Source organism: Aspergillus fischeri, genomic scaffold (assembly GCF_000149645.3).
Source record: "Aspergillus fischeri NRRL 181 1099437636264 genomic scaffold, whole genome shotgun sequence".
In the NCBI taxonomy this organism is placed as follows: Eukaryota; Fungi; Ascomycota; class Eurotiomycetes; order Eurotiales; family Aspergillaceae; genus Aspergillus; species Aspergillus fischeri.
Genome location: NW_001509762.1, coordinates 4,549,972 through 4,569,390, shown reverse-complemented (window position 1 = coordinate 4,569,390; position 19,419 = coordinate 4,549,972). Strand labels below are relative to the sequence as shown.

The window sequence follows — 19,419 nt, the reverse complement described above, 5'->3', positions numbered from 1 at the left end:
CCTATAAGATAAATAAAGAAACAAAGCGTCTATCTGGACCTGCCATCCTAAAAATTAGGTACGCAAAGAAGTGTGGGGACCCCAGGATCATGTTGGTAAACGGGGTATTGCAGAAACTGGGATCTCCAAATGCCACACGAGGAGAGTGGGGCAGTGACGCGACAAACAATTATTGCAAACAGCAGGAATTGAAAGAATCTCCGGCGTCCAGCAAGTCTGGCACTGACGATGTTTGTTCCTGGGAATCCATTTGGAGGATAGTGGATGGGCTGGCGCAATAATGGTCAGTAGGCAGGCTGCTTAGGGTGATGATGAATGGTGGACGAGACCGTGACTGGGGCGGAGCATGTGAAAGTCTCCACAAGGATTATCCGGAGATGTTGGAACAACAGGGACTACCAAATCATACGAAGCTGTTAGGTGCTCGTAAATGGGTCAATGGGTCAAGGCCTTTTTCAATGTGGTTGATTAAAGAGAGAACCCATGGTTGTCTGAGAGTTGCTCGTGGGTTGTGGGCTGTGGATGGCTATCACATGTCAAACCCTCCACAACCCGTGACGCTATCGGTTGATGCGGTCTAAGTCAGATAGGCAAGTTGCAGGGCATCCTGGGCAAATAATATAGTGTCTATTATATTCCGAGCCATTCGTCATCATTCTTGCATGATGCATCTATATTCTCCGGCAGTAGTCCCGCCCATGTGTGACTTGCCAGTCACAAAGCCAGACTTCGAAAACCATACTGACGAAGCCAGCAATGCAGATACCTGCTGCATCGCTGACTGTTGTCGCTCCTAGGGAGAATTCGCGCTCTTCCTTTGGCACACGATCTCCGATCTCAGCGAATGTGTTGACATAGACCAAACCGCCCAATAATCCCTCCCAGAAGATGATAATAAAAATGATATACACACTGGGAATGAAGTTGAAAACGGCTTGAAGGGTCAGTAGTACCAAGTTCAGAATCTGCAGGAAAGACGGGAGGTAGAGGTCATGGATACGGAAAAAAGGTGTGGAGGATCGAGAGATAAAGACCCCCACCTGGTAGATCGCATTGTATGCTGGATAAAACGCACGGAAATGCGCAAAAGGCGATTCGTCAAGCGGAAAGAGCAGTGTCGGAGACACTCCTTGGTTTATCGTATACTCCGCGACGTAGACCAGAAGTAGTGGAAGCATACTAGCGTTTGAATGTCAGTGTGGCACCAATCGTCGCCGTTCAACTCTTCTACTTACAATGGGAAGAAAAGGCCCCGAACACGTTTCAAGTCCGCCTTGAAACGCTGCCAACCGGCTTTTTTGCTCTGATTGAAAAGATTCGAAGCTCCCAAAAGTCGTTCCCCCTCGTCGAAAGTCGCGTCACGGTCGCCCTCCATGAATTCGCGTTCCTCCGCGAGCTCCTCTCTTTCCTCGACCGCACGGTACCCAGCGTATGCGGCCGAAATAGGCTGCAGAGGAGATCTTGGCAGGACCATGAAAAAGCTGACTACCATGACCGCTGGTAGACATGAAGATGCCAACAGAGTGGCCTTCACACTGAGACCCAACGAGGTAGTGGCCAGGGCGTACGCACCAGCTCCAACCAGACCAGCCGCTCCTGTTCCACTTCCCCAGGCAGCCAGACTGAAAGGGCCATAGAAATGTGTCAATCCAACGAAGCTCAGCTCTCCACCTCCGCTGGACAAGCTAGCCAGCACAATACCAGCAAGTTTAGTGGCTATCGTCCCGCCATCGGTATACGGAGGGCTCAGCGCAACTAGGAGCATGCCAGTGGCAGAGAGGAAGACGAATATGATGATTCGCACCGGGTAGGGCACCATATGGATGAAGTACGGGGCGATGAGTTTCGTTGCGAACGAGGGTATCACGTCCGCTAGAAGGACGACTCCCTTGGGGACACTGGGCCCGACCAGATCGAGGGCGGCAGACAGGATAACAACATACAGGACATTGTTAATTAGGCCTATAATGATCAGGCAAAGCGCAGAATTGTTAGCATCAAGGTAAGCTTTAATCTATGGGACGGCCTCGGCTTGCATTGACTCACCAAAGAGCCAAAAGGCGACGCAGACGCGAGGATCCGCGCCGCTGAACAAGGCACGGAATCGCTGGCAGAATTGAGCCCATGATGAGGATGGAGCACCAGGAAGAGGCAGCATAGGTTGTTCTTCCTCTGTATCGGAAGCAGCAGGCATAACAAAGCAAAACGAGGGAGGTAGGTTAGTACGTTACAAGTCGATAGATAATTCTATGAGACTCCATATACATCCATCACTCTGGATGTACAAAAAAGCAAGGCGGCACAGCTTTCTGATCGCATCAATCAGGAAATCGCCAATCGCTCGTCGTTGACAACTGGTGAAGGACGTAAAGTCGATGCGGTCATGATAAGAATGGCAACTGGTCTCGTGACCATACCCTTGGTGCCTTACTGCCTGAGAAGCACCAGGCATCACTAGAGTAGTCATAGTCATAACAAATAATTCTTCTCAGCACTGGATCGAGTGCTTTAGCTAATGCTCGCGAACATTATGCTTGCTTTTGTATATCTATCTGAAAAAAATAAATAAATAAATAAGTGAAACCATCATGCCTGGCTGCAATGGAACAAGAAAACATTCGGTCTATGGGCAGAATAGTGGTAAATCGAAAGTAAAATCAACTTCAACTACTCAGCAATTACCTATGCGTTTCTGAAAACAGCATCGAATGTCTGCTCCAAGGTCTTCAGAGACGTTTGGATCTGCTCCTCGGTAATAGTCAGAGGAGGGACGAAGCGAAGACATCCTTCACCAGCAGTAATGATTAGCAGTCCTCGCTCACGGGCTGCGGTGATCAGGTCCGACGCTTTGGCTGTGTGCACCTTGGACAGCTGAACGCCCAGGATCAAACCACGTCCGCGAATCTCAGAGATAACATCAGGATACTTCTTCTGAAGGCTCTGGAATCCAGACACAAACAAAGAGGACTTGGCTTCCACAGACTTTTGCAACTCCGGTGAGGCGAGGCGCTCGACGATGTGATGAGCGACTCGGCACGCGAGCGGGTTGCCTCCAAAAGTAGTACCATGATCACCTGTTTTAATGTGCTCCGCAACAGTCTTGCCGGATACTATGGTAGCGCCAATGGGAATACCATTACCGAGAGCTTTGGCCGTGGTGAGGATATCAGGGTGGGCGGCTTCGCCCGATGCAGGCTTCAGGGAGGGGTGAGCATGAGCCCAGAATGAGCCGGTTCGAGATAGACCACATTGGATTTCATCAAAGATCAGGACAGCTCCGACCTCGTCACACCGCTTGCGAAGAGCCGCGAGGAACTCAGGAGTCGCCGTATTGACACCGCCTTCTCCTTGGATAGGCTCCACGATCACACCACAAGTCTTGTCCGTGATGAGCTCCTGAAGTTGCTCGATGTCATTGTAGTTGCCGTACTTGAAGCCGGGCACCATAGGTGAGAAAGGAGTCTGATACTTGGGATTGGGTGTAGCGGATAGGGCTCCCATTGTGCGGCCGTGGAAAGAGTTGTGGAAGGAGACGAATTCGTGTTTGGCTCCGGAAGGCTCAAGAGACCGGCCAACCTTACGAGCGAACTTTATGGCAGCCTCGTTCGCCTCGGTTCCGGAGTTAGAAATGAAGACTTGGGAAGCGTCGCGCATTGCGCCGGATTGGTGTGTCAATGCAATCAACAGTTTGCTAAGAGCACCAGTCCAGGCATTATGGTAGAGGTTTGAAGCGTGGATAAGTGTCTCGGCCTACGGAGCAGGATACGTCAGCTACAAACCCTTGGTGGTCAATCAACCTGAGTATACGCACCTGTTCCGCGATAATCTTTGCGATTTCCGGGTCACAATGGCCGAGAGAGTTGACGGCAATTCCAGCGGTAAGATCGAGATACCGCCTGTTCTCCATATCCCAGACATAACACCCTTGTCCCTTAATCATTACGGGAGTTGGCCGCACGTATGTAGGCACCATATACGGGGTGCGCTCCCTGATGAAAGCCGCTGTCGCAGATTCCGCCGCAGGGTCTGGGTTAGGCAAAATTGCCTCTTTCTATGAAGATCGCCATTATTAGAACGGACAATGAATCCAATTTGATATGACCTACAGTCACCTGAGCCTTCACATCTTGAGGAGCATTGGATGTTTGTGTTCCTGCCGCTGCAGAAGCGAATCGTCGCTGGACCGATGACTGAAATCCAGGAACCAGTCGCTTTGTGAGCGGTAGCCGCCGCGAAGCCACACGCATGAAAGTCATTGCGAGTAGCAGTGACACTAGAAGATTGAAAATAAAAGACGACTGAAGCAATTGACTCAGGAAAGGACTAAATAGATAGGAATCAAAGAAGGAGAGTCAAGAGTCATAAAGATTGACGACTGTGACTGTGACTGTGATGGACCCAGAAAAGTGCCGCGATATCGGGAGGGCCGCTTATCGGGCAAAGCTTACGCTGTAAAATGACTCGATGCCATCTCCGCCACTCCGCATTTCCACTTGTTCCACATATCCTTGACGTCTCGTCTGACACATCTTTTGCATCTCTCCAACAAAAAACATCATGGCTCTTTTCTTCGTACCTCGCCGGGTATTCGTACGCTCCAGCTCTAGTCTCCGAATATTCTCCTCCCGGTCCTTCTCATGTTACTCCGTTCTTCGGAACGACAAGCCGGCTTTCGCCTTCGGCCGCGGCCCAGCTCCTCCAAGGCTACCGAAGGAAGAGCAAGAGCTCTTTGAAGAACTTCAAAGACGATCGACCGGCGCATTTAGTACGCCTCGCGCCCCTCCCAAAGTCAACCAGTCACCACATTCCCAACCTGCCGCTGAAGAAAAGCCTGAGTTTAAGGCCACGGGCAAAGGAGAGGAACTTCATCCGGATCTGCGGGGAGGTCTCAAGCCTGAATTTGAGGGTGAGAGAAATCCCAAGACTGGAGAAGTGGGGGGACCCAAGAACGAGCCACTGCGATGGGGGGCGGAGGGCGACTGGAGCTACGGTGGTCGTGTCACAGATTTCTGATTGTGAACTGGGATGATCCTACGTTCTACATGTTACCATTGTGACATTGCTATTCTGGTGAAGCTTTGTATATTGCATCATTTGGCGTCTTGCATACTGGCTTCTTGATGGACTTGATCAGTGAAGAGAGATACTGATCACCCTTTCCATTTGTACTATAGATGAGCGTGGAAAGAATGTATGATCAAGGGGACTATATTAATTGTATGACATGATGAATTACTCATTAAAAGACTTCTTGACGCTATTTGAAATATAAAACCAGTCACGAAGAGCAAGTACACAATGCATAAGACATAGCTTGAACATGGAAGCGATGGCTATTGACATGAAATCAATATAAATGGTTATTGAGCAGACTTATATTCACTGTTCCTGAATTCTCGCAAGAATTGCCTTTCCCGCCCTGCTCTCATTGAACCGGCCCAGCTCGCTGCTGATCCACGAGCCAATCTTGGACATTTCTTCCAAGTTGATACCAGTATGCATGCCAAGTCCATGCAGCGTGTGGATCAAGTCTTCGGTTGATACATTGCCAGTAGCACCCTTAGAATAAGGGCAGCCACCGAGACCCCCGACACTGCTGTCGAATATCCGAATGCCGTGCTCCAGGCCCACTATGGTGTTGACGAGGGCTTGGCCGTACGTATCGTGAAAATGAAGTGCCAGATCTGTGTTTGCGATACCGGCAGCCTTGAGTGCTTGCAGAAGCTCAAGTGTCCGCGGAGCCGTTCCCATACCGGTGGTGTCGGCAACCGACACTTCATCAGCGCCCATTTCAAGAAGTGTAGCCGTAATGTCCGCGACTCTGGAAGGGGGAACATCTGGACCTTCATATGGGCAGCCCAAAGCCACAGAAACATATCCTCTAACCCTGATATTTTTCGTCTTGGCCAACGCTACGATGGGGCGGATCCGCTCGAGCGACTCTGCAATGGTACAATTGGTGTTGGCTTTGGAAAATGCTTCCGTTGCTGCAGCGAAGAGTGAAATTTCAGTAGTGGTTGGAGGCTTGGTGGCTGAGCCTGGTGTCTCTGCTGTAGAACCCGTCGCATCCATAACCTTGATGAGAGACTCAAGGCCCTTGACGTTCGGTACCAGATAATTATAAGCAATAGCATGCTGCGACTGGGGTGGTGACTGGAGCAGATGCTCGCAGATTTCTGCAGTGCTAGCCATCTGATGGGACCCAAACCTGTCAGTCAGAAAACTTCATGCGCTACTTCAAACAGATCTGCGGATAATCATGAGATGTATACCTGTGGAACCCATTTCGCAGGTACGAAAGATCCTGCCTCGATGGTCGTTACTCCCGTCTTCGCCAACTTCTCGATGAGCTGCAGCTTCGTCTCAAGCGGTATAGATTTCTTTTCGTTCTGTAGACCATCTCGTGGACCTACTTCGACAATGCGAACATGGTCCGAGGTTAGCCGCGCCTCTGTCGCAAAGCGTCGAGCAGGTGGAGCAGTTCGAAGGGCAGAGAAGAGATTCAACCTCGGTCGGAAAGCCATGATCCAAGGGAATGCAGTATGGCCAAAAGACAACGTCAGTCGAAGAGCTGATCGGGAATGCACGAGCAGGCTTAAGAGAGGAATGAGCAGCTTGCCATTGCCTCCAGACGCTTTATCGAGCCGAGAATGCGGAGAAAAGCCGCTTGGTTACACTCGGCGACCCCACCTGATCCATCCGCCACCATCAATATTTGTGGTCCATCTTAGTCAGGATAGGAAAAGAAAATCAGACCATCCCACTTTGAAACGAGCAGAATTGACGGTCCATCATGACAGAGCCATTGCTGTCTTCTGCTGCCCCAGAAACGAAGATGGAAGAGACTGCATCGTCTAGCAATCTTCGGCAACCAAAGAAGAGATTTGTCGGAAGACGTACAGCAGATGCGCAAGCACAGAAAGATGCCTCTACAAATTCGAAAGATGTCGAGTCTACAAGCATTCAACGAGGTGCGTGTCCGGTCTTCTGTTTCTGTACTGATTCGCACTTGCGAACATAGGCTGATGATGCTTTCTGACAGTCGCGCCACGAAGAAACCCAAGAACACTGAATCAAGTCCCGCCCGAGATCCTGGAAGATCCTGAAATCCAGGCCGCGATTGAACTTCTGCCCAAGAATTACTCGTTCGAGGTTCCCAAGACGATCCATCGGATACGGACTTCGGGCGCCAAACGTGTTGCTCTACAGTTTCCAGAGGGTCTACTCATATTCGCTACCACGATATCCGATATCCTAACCCAGTTTTGCCCGGGGACGGAGACTTTGATAATGGGCGATGTCACCTACGGCGCCTGCTGTATCGACGACTATACCGCTCGTGCTCTAGGATGCGACCTGTTGGTCCACTATGCGCACAGCTGCCTCATCCCCGTTGACGTGACCCAAATCAAAACGCTGTACATCTTCGTCGACATCAGCATCGACACGTCTCACCTGATTGCTACGTTAGAACGCAACTTTCAGCCAGGAAAGACCATCGCAACCGTCGGCACGATCCAATTCAACGCAACGCTTCACGGCCTCAAACCCGTGCTTGAACGCGCCGGATTCAAAGTCGTCATCCCGCAAATCGCACCGCTGTCCAAAGGCGAGATCCTAGGCTGTACCTCGCCGCAACTCTCCCCCACCGAGATCGATATCCTCCTCTACCTCGGCGATGGCCGCTTCCACCTCGAATCCGCCATGATCCACAACCCTACCATCCCCGCATACCGCTACGACCCGTACTCCCGCACTCTCTCCCGCGAGACCTACTCCCACGACGACATGCACACCCTCCGCCGAGACGCCATCAACACCGCCAAATCGGCCAAGAAATGGGGCATCATCCTAGGCTCGCTCGGCCGGCAAGGGAACCCGAACACCATGACCATGATCGAGAACCACCTCAACGAGCGCGGTATCCCGTTCGTCAACTTGCTTCTAAGCGAGATCTTTCCCGGAAAGTTGGCGTCCATGTCGGATGTCGAATGCTGGGTGCAGATCGCTTGCCCCAGGTTGAGTATTGATTGGGGCTATGCATTCCCGCGACCGCTTCTGACGCCCTATGAGGCGTTGATTGCGTTGGGTGTGAGGGAGCACTGGGATAGCGCGAACAGCGGTGTATATCCGATGGACTTCTATGCTAAAGAGGGACTAGGGAGAACAAAGCCTCAGCAAGCTTTACAGGGGGCTGCTTGATAGTCAGTTTCCGTCCATGATCGAAAGGCATGAGAGAAAAAGAGGTTACGATATCCAAAAAGATGATGGTCATGAGAAACAAGAAATAAGACTGAATTCTTGTGCCGAATGCCGAGAACGTCTTACCAATAATGCTTGGTGAAATCGTTCGTATTTCCTTTAGATTCATTTCATGATGCCTGTCGCTGGCTTGTAACAGCGCTCTGGCACAAATATTCTACACATACAAGATGGCCTTTCTGGAATTTGAAGGCAGGTCCCTTCCCGCTAATCATACATTTCATCCAATAACTTTCAATCCGTTCCAATGGCATGTCATGGCCCCTTGACCTCATCTGCGCTATCCGTGTTCAAATCGCTCGTGCTACCTCTTCGAAGGGATAAGATGCTCTTGCTCGCTAGTTCGTCAGCAGTGCGTTCTGCCGCCCGCCATCTCGTCACCGCTTGCTCGACGTCTTCGAACATCTCCAGAGTGTCTTTGATGATGCCTCCTTCATCCGGTTCGGGGACTTGCGTGCTCTCTCGTGACCCACTATCGCTGATCATCGGGAAGGCAGGTCCGAACCCACGTTGCGGAATGGGATTGAACATGACGGCGTTAGCGAACATGCGAATTAATTCTTTCTCCAGCTGTGCCGAGTTGACTATGGCCTTGGGAGGAATCACGTCTTCAGTCTTTGGCAGCACTAGAACAGCGTTCTTGGACGTCGTGCCTGCATTGGGAGCCGGGGACTCTCCATCTGCAGCTGGCGTGCTGGCAGCTTCCGTTGCTGCAGCCACAGCTCTACTGCCTTGATGGATAGACGACTTGATGGATTTCAAATCTTGCGGTCGATATATGAGATCTCTATACCCAGGTGCATCTCGTTCAGCCAGCGGCTTCGCAAATATTGAGGCATGCTTATGCATGGTCACATCATTCATGATAGGTGCCCCCGTTCTGGGAAAGTTACGCGGACACAACACGAACGATGTGGACTGTGTCGATTCCGGCCGGATAGGCTCAGTTGGAACTGGCTCTGGCTCTGGAGCGTCACTGATCCCGCGCTTGCGTTTCGGCCTTTCCCTTCCTGGACGTTCTTCGGTCTGAGGCAAAGCGGCAGCGCCTTTTCGGGCGCCACTGGCACGACCCTCCAATTCAGATGGCTCTGGGATATTAGCCGGTGTACCTGGCAACTCATGCTTGATCTTTCCAATAGGCCCGTTTCCGGCCTCGGCGACGGATTCCTCATCGCGAGATACTACGGACCTTCCCCGGCTTCTTGAGGAGGTCGTGCTTCGATCCCGTTTCTTCCCAGCAGCGGACCCTGTGGCTTTTTCTACCTTGGGTTTCAGCCGCCCTTTAGGTTCCACATCTTGCGGCAGGCTGGGTTCCTGGATTGCTCGCGCCCCCTTTTCTTCAACAGCTCGGCGTTTGTTTCGTCGGCCTCCTGTTTCTTCTTGAAGTGGCTCAGAAAACTCAATTGGCGACGGGGCGCTTTCGCTAATGGGGCTGACATCCTCTGGCCGAGGCCGAATCGGTGATCTAGGCGACGGAGGAATGCTAAGGCGAGGTGTCTTCTTCCAAGGTGTAGAAGATCTCGTATCGACGGAGAGCTGAGGGCGATGGACATTTTGCGCTTCCGAAATGAATCCTTGCGCTGCTCCGACAGGCGTCTGGTAACCCCGAGCATGGCCGTTGACAGCCGTTGATACGATCGGTGCCGAAGCAGGCCCTGGCGTAGAAGGTACAGGCGTCCGGGGAGTAGCTTGAAATGGCTTCTCAGGCTCGGGTTTCGGTGTATGTTGGAGAGGGTTGGCGGATGGTCTTCCCACCATAGCACGCTTATCTGCCTGTTGTTGCGGGTAGTTAAAGGGCGGTGGCTGCGGGGTCTGTGGTGGCTGACGTAAGGACCACTGCTGAATTATTGGCTGGGGTGTGGGAGGTTGAGGTGCTGAGACAGATGTAGCAGCTGAAGCACCCTTCTTGCCTGCAGGTCTGGCTGCTGGAGACGGTGATGGAGCAGGAACGGGAGTAGGTTTGTGAACGTCATGCTGAGCTTGCAAGGGCGCCGCGGTAAAAGTTGGCAAACTGCCCGGGCTCGGAGTTGGGGCAGCGGCGGGCTGCTGCGAATGTACAGCAGGCCCATTCTTCGCCTTTTGCGCCGAAGACGTTGTCGGAGGCACATTGGCTGGTGCTTGTTGAACTGCCGAGGGTGCCTGACCATCAACCGGTTGCGGTTGCGATTGCGGTTGCTGCTTCATTCGGAGCTGTTCTTGATGCGGTTGAGCTGGCGGTTGAGTGGGTAGCACCTGGGGTTGTTGCATCGCTGCGGCCGCTGTCGACGGCGCGGTCGGTTGCGCTAGCTCTTCTTGCGCTGGAGAGGGTACAATATCCTTGCGCTGCGATTCCTGCTCTATTTGCTTGACCTTGGAATCCAACGGCGGCTGGACTGCGGCTTGGCTGGGTTCCTGCCGAAGTTGCTGAGCGGGCATCTCCTCCTTGACATCCAAGTCCATGGGCTCCGGCGCAAAGTCTTGTTTTGCTTGTGGTCCTCGTAATGTAGATGTCTGTACAGACGTCGGCGCAGGTGCTGGCTGTGAGGGTTTCTGACGCTCCTCCTTCTGTAGCCTTTCAATTTCATCACTGATTTCTTTATATCTCCTCTCCTCGTTCCGAATCTCTCTAGTCGCGAGTTCCTTGTATCTGGCATATAGATGAGACACTAACTCGGGAAGAAAGCTGGCATGGCTTCTTCCCTTATCGACTAACACCTCCGGACGTGGACTCGCGATCTTACGTTTCAGCGGGTTAGTGGGTTGAGCGCCCTCGGGATGTACACCATTTTGTTCGGGATGTGAGATGGCTCCGGCGCCATCTAGTTCTTCTCGCATCAAGGCCGTGTACAACTCCTCGAGGGCCTCCGGGCTGAGCCTGTCCGCATTGAATGCGACATTCTCGCGAACGAACGTATTGTTACGTAGAATATCGGAGATGGATGCGAAGTTGATAGGACGGGTACCCAAGGTGGCGAGAGACTGGAAGAAGAGGAGAGATTCAAAAGGAGTGTAAGCCGACAGAGGAGGCATCCCCCATTGCCCGTTTAGTCGGCCACTGGGGGAGAAAGATTTAGAGATGGGGGCCACGGTGATGGACGATGTCGGCGGTTGACCCGATGGACCCGGATCCTCAAATCAACCACAATTGGTGCGGCTAGCGGTTTAGACCATTAGTGCAGAAAAACGCAGGGAGGAAAATCTTGAAAGGGAGACAGTCTCCAAAAACCGACAAAAAGCGAGCCAGTAAAAATAGGGGGGAAAAGAATGCTTTGGGATTAGAGAAAAATTTAACTTGAAAGGTTGTATTTGATGAAAAGGACAAATTCTTGATGGATTGAGAAAATGGTGATGAAGACGTTGCTGGGTGCAGAGGGATGAGCTACTGCTATGACAAGACTGCTCTCTGGTGGTCTCGCTGCTTCCTTCCAGAGAGGGAAAATTTGACAAAGGACCCCGACCGCCCAACAGAGGGGCTAGATCACGTGAGTTAATCCGACTGATCGACATGCCCAAAACTATTATGTGGGACTCTGGTATGCAATGCTTTAATAATGTAATCACTTTACAGTACGACCTCCTGCGCCTGATTCCAGGGGTCCATTTCAGACGAAGCACCTTGGAGATGACACTACTTTTATCTTGCAGCATGACGGCAAATCGCATGTCATTATATTATCTATGTCCATACCATGCGTGTTGTAGGTCCAGCAATGGCATTAATCAGCCATATTGATCCTGGAGAATGAGAATCAACGATTAGAGTCACACATTGGCATGCTATTTGAGAATTTAAACTGTCAGTCTTTCCTCACCCATTCAAAGACCCCAGAGATGCTTTGACCATCGACGAGTACATTATTACCGACGAGGAAAAAGAGCAGGGACTGAGATACCTCAACTACTACTGGAGAATTTACCTAGGATATCATTGTATGACGTCTGCCACTGGGACTTTCATATGGCGGATGATAGAAATGCTGCGACTTTACATGACTATTACAAAGGTACCTACCTTAAAATGACAGTACCCCACATCGTCAGGGGCTTCTCTCGACTAGGCAACTCATAGATTCAGCCCAGGTAGCAAGTTCAGAACCCCCTTTCTCGAAGCTCCTTGTCGAACTGTTGGAAGCTGATAGTGGCATTGCAGTGCGCGCTTCCCAAGTGGGTAAATGGCTGATAGAGTCACGACAGGATTTTCGTCTCGTTGAACCTGTGGCATCTCCAAACATGAGAAGGTCAGGAAGTATAAACAAAGGCAGTTCCTGCAGTAGCGGACGGTGGACACCAAAATGGAGCTTTTAATCTCCCCGTAATTTTAGATTCGACGACCTTTTGTATGGAGAAATATCCAATTACTGCAGACACGAAAGAAAAGGAGACAGTAGACGACCGACCTAACCACGTACTGTAGCGCAACAACTTACTAAGTACTACTGATCAACCTGTACTATCGGTTATTATTTTTCATCTTCTTGTTTGTTTCTATTTCCCTCCCTTTCTCATCGATTCTGCTTTGGTCTTTGGTACTCCTGCTGCGACAGCCGAACACCTGCTTGTTGCGCCTTGCAACTCTCCGACCGTGCACCGTCACGCTGATAGCCTCCTCGTTGCTGCTCTTCTGCTCGGTTCGCAGAACGGCTCCTCCCCTTGTGGTCTATAGGAGTGGCAGCATATCCAGCAATCAGTCCCGTCCGTCCATCAAGCTTTATCATAGATTCTCAGCCGGTCCTGGTCTCATGCTACTATATTAATCTCGCCTTATTTCTTATTTCTTTTAATTTTACCCTTTTGCCTGATAGACCGAGCACATTAATCCACCCCCTTCCCCCTCCTGACGCACGCTCAAACACCCGTCTCCTCCTTAACGGGACAAAGACAACCAACCGATCTGACGGCGTCTATACTCCTTATCTTTCTCGACCAGATTGTACTTTCGTACCGCATTTGATCTCAGATAATCGACACTGTTGACACTAGGGCAAGATGTCGGACATGGAGCAGGAATGGAAACCAAAGGGTCGCCCACAGTCGTTCGTCTTCCCGTTTGCGCCCTCTCCGATATCAAAACGTTGGCGTTGACCAAGACATGGCAGGACCATGGCTCAGGCCTTTTCCTCAACGCTGGATAGCGTCTTCGCACTGGATTCGGATGTGGATCACCTGTCGCAGACTATAGATCAGAAGTAAGTTCTCGCTAGAGGCGTTTCACTTGTATGAAGAGGTAGTTGGGTTGACCAATGGTCCTGGTACCTCAGGAGATTCCAAATGATTATACAAACGAGAGAGCTGGAGGAACTGCAGGCCAAGATCCGCGAGACCGAGCGACGTCTGAAAGCTCGTCAATCACTCATCGTGGATGGAAACGGCTCGGGAAACAGCGCAGGCGCATCGAAGGTGGAGAACGAATATCGGACAGCAGGTAAGGAAACTGAAACTGACGGTCTTCTATCGGTATGTGTATGAGTGCGGCTTACAAGGTCTCGTCCGAAACATAGAGTCCTCCACTTCGACCGCGACATCTCCCACAGATTCAGCAGGGCAGTACTCCAGCAGTGACGAACAGCGAGAGCAAGACCGAAACCGCAACTCGTGATCGGTCTTTGCGGAATCAAGACTGGTCTCGTCCAGTTTGTATGGGTAACGAATGCGGCTTCAGTGAAATGAATTTCCTCTTTTCTTCACCACCTTCCAAGGGACATGGTTGAGAGCATCAAGTTTGCTGGTGACTTCTGTCCCCATTCTTATCGTCTTCCAGCGACATGTATCCCGGATCATGGGCAATGTCGGAACGCCTTTTGTCCAGATTGTCATGAGCTTCTGGAGAGCATCGCAGCCACTGGCGTACTTGGTCAAATCCGTGCATGTATATGCCGTGCGGCAATCCTCCTCATCTGGAGACTGGTGTTCACTTTGTTGTGGCATACAATGTTTTTATCGTTTACTACCACTTAATCATAATTTTTGTCATGCTGAGAAGACATCTTTCTTTGCAACCCTTAACAGGCGTCGACTTTCAAATGTTGTTTACTAAATAGATGGTGGGGGAGGAATTGTGAGTGTCTCGGTTTGACTCTATTTTTAGGGGAATCCTGCATGAGCAGGCGAAGGGTCCGTTGCGCTTTTAGATAGAGTACTTTCTCTATGGGCGTCCGATCAGTCTGCCACTGTCCCAGTAGTTTGAAAGCAATTCTTATTCGGCTTGACATGAAGGAATCTACTTTAGCCTTCTGCTTGGACTCGAGAGCGAACAGCAGATAATAATGTCAAACACAAGCATATAATGTACATGAGATCCACTTGCTTATCACAAATCTGGCATTTACTAGTTAACTAACTCTGTACATCTGACTCAATCCTTTCTCGTATGAGTCGCTTGCCACCTAGCATTTCCACTCGCAGCGACGAAAAGTGGCACGGGTACGCCACTTCCTCGGTTCTTTTCCTTGCAGCCAAACTGGTGTTTTCTGAATAGAAGGCTGCTGGAGAGCTCTGCATCGTTTAGCATAATATAATGCGCTTGTCGAACATTATTCACTCCTAGGAATTTCCCAAGCCAGAGGGCTGCATTCTGTAGTTATGCCAATCATCCAATGGATGCAATACAGTGGACGGGACGTTAGGCTATTCCAATTTCTAAGTCAAGCAAAGTTTCTAGATGCAGGGGATTCTGATACTGGTATCCCTGTTAGAATACATGTAGCTAGCTTGCTGCAATTCGAAGATGCCCAGGAACTGGTCGTTATGCAGTGAGAAATGCTTGCTAACCTGAGAGGATGTACCTAGATGTTCCCATCTGGCATCTGACCTCCAATACCCATTGATCTCTACGTTATCAGCGAAGTCATTCCGAGTAGATGCATTATGACGGAGATGAATATTTAGTCATATCTACTTCTAATCATTAACAATTATGCACTACTATACCTAGCTAAAGCTGCGATACATTTCCCGAATCTACTTGAGCGTCGATGATGTCAGATCTGGCCCTTACTTGTACCCCTCTGAATGCTCCACCTTCACAGCTAACAAACCTTGGAAACCCCCAGCAATCCAGAAAGATGCACCGAGCGACGAGTCCAGACTACTCTAGCTATCAATTTCTGATAAGCCGCTGCGGTCATCGGACAAATCAGGTTCTGTCCGTCCCTCAGTTATTGTCAATCTGTCTTGCTGAGCTGTACGTGCAGCCCAGAAAAAAGTAGCTAGAGTCCTCCCGCATCCAATGTAGCTACACCCAAGGTCAAGGAACAGAGCTTGCCCTGTCGGTTAGTTGGTAGTAGTGTATTATTATTATTATTATCTGGCGTGCCCGCACACTCGCTCTTCAACCTTCTTTCTCTTCTGCTCTTCTATCTCAATTACTTACGTTTTTCCCTTCTTTCCCTAGATTCTCCGGAGTATCGATCTCCGGTTTATCTAACGATGGTTTTGATTGACAAGCAAGAGTACCTCACCCAGGAGGAACAGCGTCTCAAGGAGGATCGTGAACGGACCAGATACTGGAAGAAATGGGGTCCTTATGTCGCAGAGAGACAATGGGCCACAGGTGAGTTCTCATTCTATTCATGAGTCGCTGCGAGTGGCATCACTGGTGATTCGGAACTTGTCCGCTGATAATCTCATCCGCGGCCGTCTGCAGTTCGAGAGGATTATTCGTGAGTGCTTCTCCTCCTTCAGAGTCTTGGACGTTATGTTTATTGCGTCCAATGCAATACTTTGTTTTACAATTACTGACGAATTATCAGTGAAAATGGAGACGCGTGGAGTTGTAAGTCCATCTTATCCACATGTGAAGCACGCGGGGTTGATCGACGTATCTGTTACGGTTAGATTTCTCCCACGATCACTCCCGGTCAAGAACATATCGGTGGGGCGAGGATGGAATTGCTGGTGTCTCGGATACCCATGGCTTAGAAAATATCGCTTTTGCCTTTTGGAATGAGAAAGAGTATGTCTACGCTTTCTGGATATGCGATCTGAGCGGAGTTCTGACATTGACTGTTGAACAGCGACTTCTTGAAAGAGCGCCTGTTTGGATTGTCGAATCCCCAGGGAAATCATGGTGAGAGCATTAAGGAAGCTCACTTTCACCTGGATAATACCCCAACCGTAAGGGACTCCCTGTCCACTGCTTAACTATCTGTCGCATTGACATGCGCGTTTCTAGCACTCGTACATGAAATACCTCTACAAGTACCCTCAGAAGAAATTCCCCTACCAGGATTTGATCGATGAAAATGCGCGGCGTTCAAGACAGGACCGTGAATATCAGCTTCTCGACACCGGCGCATTCGAGGATAACCGCTACTGGGATATCTTCATTGAGACCGCCAAGGAGGGAGACGATGAGGAGGAACTCATGTTCCGTGTCATCGCCTACAACAGAGGCCCGGAACCCGCTCCATTGCACATAATCCCTCATATCTGGTTCCGGAACACCTGGTCTTGGGGGTATGAGAACGAGAAGGAGAAACCCTCAATTGAGAAGGTGTCGCCGCTTACAGCAAAATCCTCTCACAAGAAGCTAGGAGAGCGATACGTACGATTCTCGCCCTCTCCAGCTGTCGGTGATAGCCAGGAGGATGTCATGCCTCGTATGCTGTTCACTGAGAACGAGACGAACAACGAGCTCCTGTGGGGCACTAAGAACGACCAGCCCTACGTTAAGGATGCCTTCCATCGCCATATCGTCAACGAAGAGAAGGATGCCGTTAACCCTGCCAACAAGGGAACAAAGTTCGCCGCTTGGTATGCCTTTGACGAGGGAGACGGCATCCCTCCAGGCGAGTGCGCAGTCGTCCGCTTCAGGTTCTCCCGCAAGAACGAGCAATTCATCGACGAGGAAGTGCTGGATGATACAATCGAGCAGCGAAGGGCAGAAGCTGACGACTTTTACTACCGAATCAGCCCTCTCCCGATGAGTGAAGATCTGCGTAATGTCCAAAGACAGGCATTTGCGGGCATGATGTGGACGAAACAATTCTACCACTTCATTTGGGACCAATGGGCGAATGGAGATCCCGGAATGATACCACCACCCCCAGGAAGGAAGCATGTGCGCAATCAGCAATGGAAGCATCTATACATTGATGACATTCTGTCTATGCCGGACTCTTGGGAATATCCCTTTTTCGCAGCTTGGGATACGGCTTTCCACTGCATCCCGCTGGCCATGATCGATCCGGATTTCGCGAAGAAGCAGCTGGACCTGCTTACTCGTGAATGGTACATGCACCCGAATGGCCAGCTTGCGGCTTATGAATGGAACTTTGGGGACGTTAACCCTCCTGTCCATGCATGGGCCGTCTTCAGAACGTTTAAGATTGAACGGAAGATGTACGGCCGGCAGGACCTTGACTTCCTGGAGCGCGTCTTCCAGAAGCTGTTGCTGAACTTTACCTGGTGGGTCAACCGCAAGGACTCAGAAGGTAAAAATGTTTTCGAGGGCGGTTTCCTGGGTTTGGATAACATTGGACTGTTCAACCGTTCTGAGCCTCTTCCGACTGGAGGTGTCTTGGAACAGGCGGACAGTACCGGCTGGATGGCCTTCTATTGTCTATGCATGCTCAATATAGCTCTTGAATTGGCTAAGCATCGCCGAACTTACGAAGACAGTGAGGCAACGTTCTACTAGGTCACAGACTTCTCACTAACTGAAGCTAGTTGCGTCCAAATTCTTTGAGCACTTCCTTCTCATTAGTGATGCTATGACTTTCAAGTCAGGAGGCAAGGAATCCTCCCTGTGGAACGAAGAAGACGGGTATGTGTCATGCGACAGTCACGAGTGCTGGACTAGCAGCTGATCCTTCACAGCTTTTACTACGATGCGATTTCTTACGGCGAGCCATGGACACAACAGCTCCCCGTGAGGTCGCTGGTTGGCCTGATTCCTCTGTATGCGGTTCTCACGCTCGAGCCTGAGCTGATTAACCAGTTCCCTTCATTCAAGAGGAGAATGGAGTGGTTCATTGAAAACAGGCAGGATGTCGCAGAAAGAAACATTGCAAGCATGAAACGGCGCGGGAAGGACGACCGCCTCCTTCTGTCGCTGGTGAGTAAGGATCGTCTGGAGAAGATTCTCAAGAGGATGTTGGACGAAACCGAGTTCTTGTCCGAGCACGGTGTCCGGTCTATGTCCAAGTACCATGAGAAGCACCCGTATTCCATGGATGTCAATGGCCAGACATTCAGAGTCGGCTATGTGCCAGGTGATTCCGACAGTGGGTTGTTCGGAGGAAACAGCAACTGGCGCGGACCCGTCTGGCTGTGTGTCAACTTCTTACTTGTTGAGTCCCTTCTCCGGTTCTACATGTTTTACGGAGATTCTTTCCAGGTGGAGTGTCCCACAGGCTCCGGAGACTACATGCATTTAGGCCACGTTGCCGAGGAGATTCAGCATCGTCTGCAGCACCTCTTCGCTCGCAACGACCAAGGTCGCCGAGCTGTCAACGATGGCTCGGATCTCCTCGATTACGATGAGCACTGGAAGGACTACATGTGGTTCCACGAGTTCTTCGATGGTGACACCGGACGCGGACTGGGAGCGTCCCACCAATGCGGATGGACTGGCCTCATCGCCAAGGTCATCCACGATACCGGGTAAGTTTATCTTCGGGAACCTGACACTCCATCTACACACCTCTAACCTTCTCTGCAGAATCAACTGCCGCCTCCCACACACCCCCCGCTCCCCCTTCGCCGCCGCATCGCACTACTTCGACGACATCTTCACCCGCTCAGGCCGGCCCCGTTCCAGCCGCAAGCCCAGCTTCCGGCGCTCCTCGACCACCCGCTCCATCGGCAACCGCAGCGATTTCGAATCAGCCTTCGCCGGCGCCGAGACCCCCGCCGCAGAAATTCTGTCAGAAGACGAGCAAGACCGCGGAGTCCCCCGCAACGGAGTAGATGAGCATGTCTCCAATTACGTCGCCAGCCAGCTGCAGCGCGTGAGAAGCTCCGCGTCCATCGGGACTTACGAGGATGAGTTCGAGGCGCAGGCTGACCGCACGCCGAACGGTCATTAGATTTCCTATCTGTAATACATCTTTGGAAGAAGTGAATTAGGGTGAAATCGAAGTGCATGCGCATGTTGACGCTGCATCATGGCATTATACATAGTTGATCTAACGAGGTAGGATTGCTTTGCAAATTGTTTTTGATTAAAATCACATACTT

The 19,419-nt window shown here is 50.8% G+C and overlaps 8 protein-coding genes across 8 annotated transcripts; 4 read left to right on the top strand and 4 right to left on the bottom strand.

Moving 5' to 3' along the window:
- Positions 1–671: 671 nt before the first annotated feature.
- NFIA_087620 (battenin family protein) lies at positions 672–2,194 on the bottom strand (the record flags this gene model as incomplete). Its single annotated transcript, XM_001260702.1, has 3 exons — positions 672–1,179; positions 1,236–1,962; positions 2,047–2,194. 3 exons carry the CDS (start codon positions 2,192–2,194, stop codon positions 672–674), a joined length of 1,383 nt encoding a protein of 460 aa, XP_001260703.1.
- Positions 2,195–2,682: 488 nt separating this feature from the next.
- On the bottom strand, positions 2,683–4,256 carry NFIA_087610 (acetylornithine transaminase; the record flags this gene model as incomplete). The annotated part of the gene is made up of 3 exons (XM_001260701.1): positions 2,683–3,750; positions 3,812–4,051; positions 4,107–4,256. 3 exons carry the CDS (start codon positions 4,254–4,256, stop codon positions 2,683–2,685), a joined length of 1,458 nt encoding a protein of 485 aa, XP_001260702.1.
- A 301-nt stretch (positions 4,257–4,557) lies between these two features.
- On the top strand, positions 4,558–5,013 carry NFIA_087600 (succinate dehydrogenase assembly factor 4; the record flags this gene model as incomplete). Its single annotated transcript, XM_001260700.1, has 1 exon — positions 4,558–5,013. One exon carries the CDS (start codon positions 4,558–4,560, stop codon positions 5,011–5,013), a length of 456 nt encoding a protein of 151 aa, XP_001260701.1.
- A 366-nt stretch (positions 5,014–5,379) lies between these two features.
- NFIA_087590 (hydroxymethylglutaryl-CoA lyase) lies at positions 5,380–6,192 on the bottom strand (the record flags this gene model as incomplete). Its single annotated transcript, XM_001260699.1, has 1 exon — positions 5,380–6,192. One exon carries the CDS (start codon positions 6,190–6,192, stop codon positions 5,380–5,382), a length of 813 nt encoding a protein of 270 aa, XP_001260700.1.
- Positions 6,193–6,793: 601 nt separating this feature from the next.
- On the top strand, positions 6,794–8,202 carry dph1 (2-(3-amino-3-carboxypropyl)histidine synthase; the record flags this gene model as incomplete). The annotated part of the gene is made up of 2 exons (XM_001260698.1): positions 6,794–6,971; positions 7,043–8,202. 2 exons carry the CDS (start codon positions 6,794–6,796, stop codon positions 8,200–8,202), a joined length of 1,338 nt encoding a protein of 445 aa, XP_001260699.1.
- Positions 8,203–8,517: 315 nt separating this feature from the next.
- NFIA_087570 (uncharacterized protein) lies at positions 8,518–11,271 on the bottom strand (the record flags this gene model as incomplete). The annotated part of the gene is made up of 1 exon (XM_001260697.1): positions 8,518–11,271. The coding sequence occupies one exon, from the start codon at positions 11,269–11,271 to the stop codon at positions 8,518–8,520; it is 2,754 nt and encodes a 917-aa protein (XP_001260698.1).
- Positions 11,272–13,227: 1,956 nt separating this feature from the next.
- Positions 13,228–13,837, top strand: NFIA_087560 (uncharacterized protein; the record flags this gene model as incomplete). The annotated part of the gene is made up of 4 exons (XM_001260696.1): positions 13,228–13,274; positions 13,338–13,427; positions 13,500–13,663; positions 13,740–13,837. The coding sequence occupies 4 exons, from the start codon at positions 13,228–13,230 to the stop codon at positions 13,835–13,837; spliced, it is 399 nt and encodes a 132-aa protein (XP_001260697.1).
- Positions 13,838–15,666: 1,829 nt separating this feature from the next.
- On the top strand, positions 15,667–19,268 carry NFIA_087550 (uncharacterized protein; the record flags this gene model as incomplete). The annotated part of the gene is made up of 7 exons (XM_001260695.1): positions 15,667–15,790; positions 16,075–16,192; positions 16,254–16,353; positions 16,412–17,858; positions 17,908–18,004; positions 18,058–18,843; positions 18,902–19,268. 7 exons carry the CDS (start codon positions 15,667–15,669, stop codon positions 19,266–19,268), a joined length of 3,039 nt encoding a protein of 1,012 aa, XP_001260696.1.
- Between the last annotated feature and the right edge of the window lie 151 nt (positions 19,269–19,419).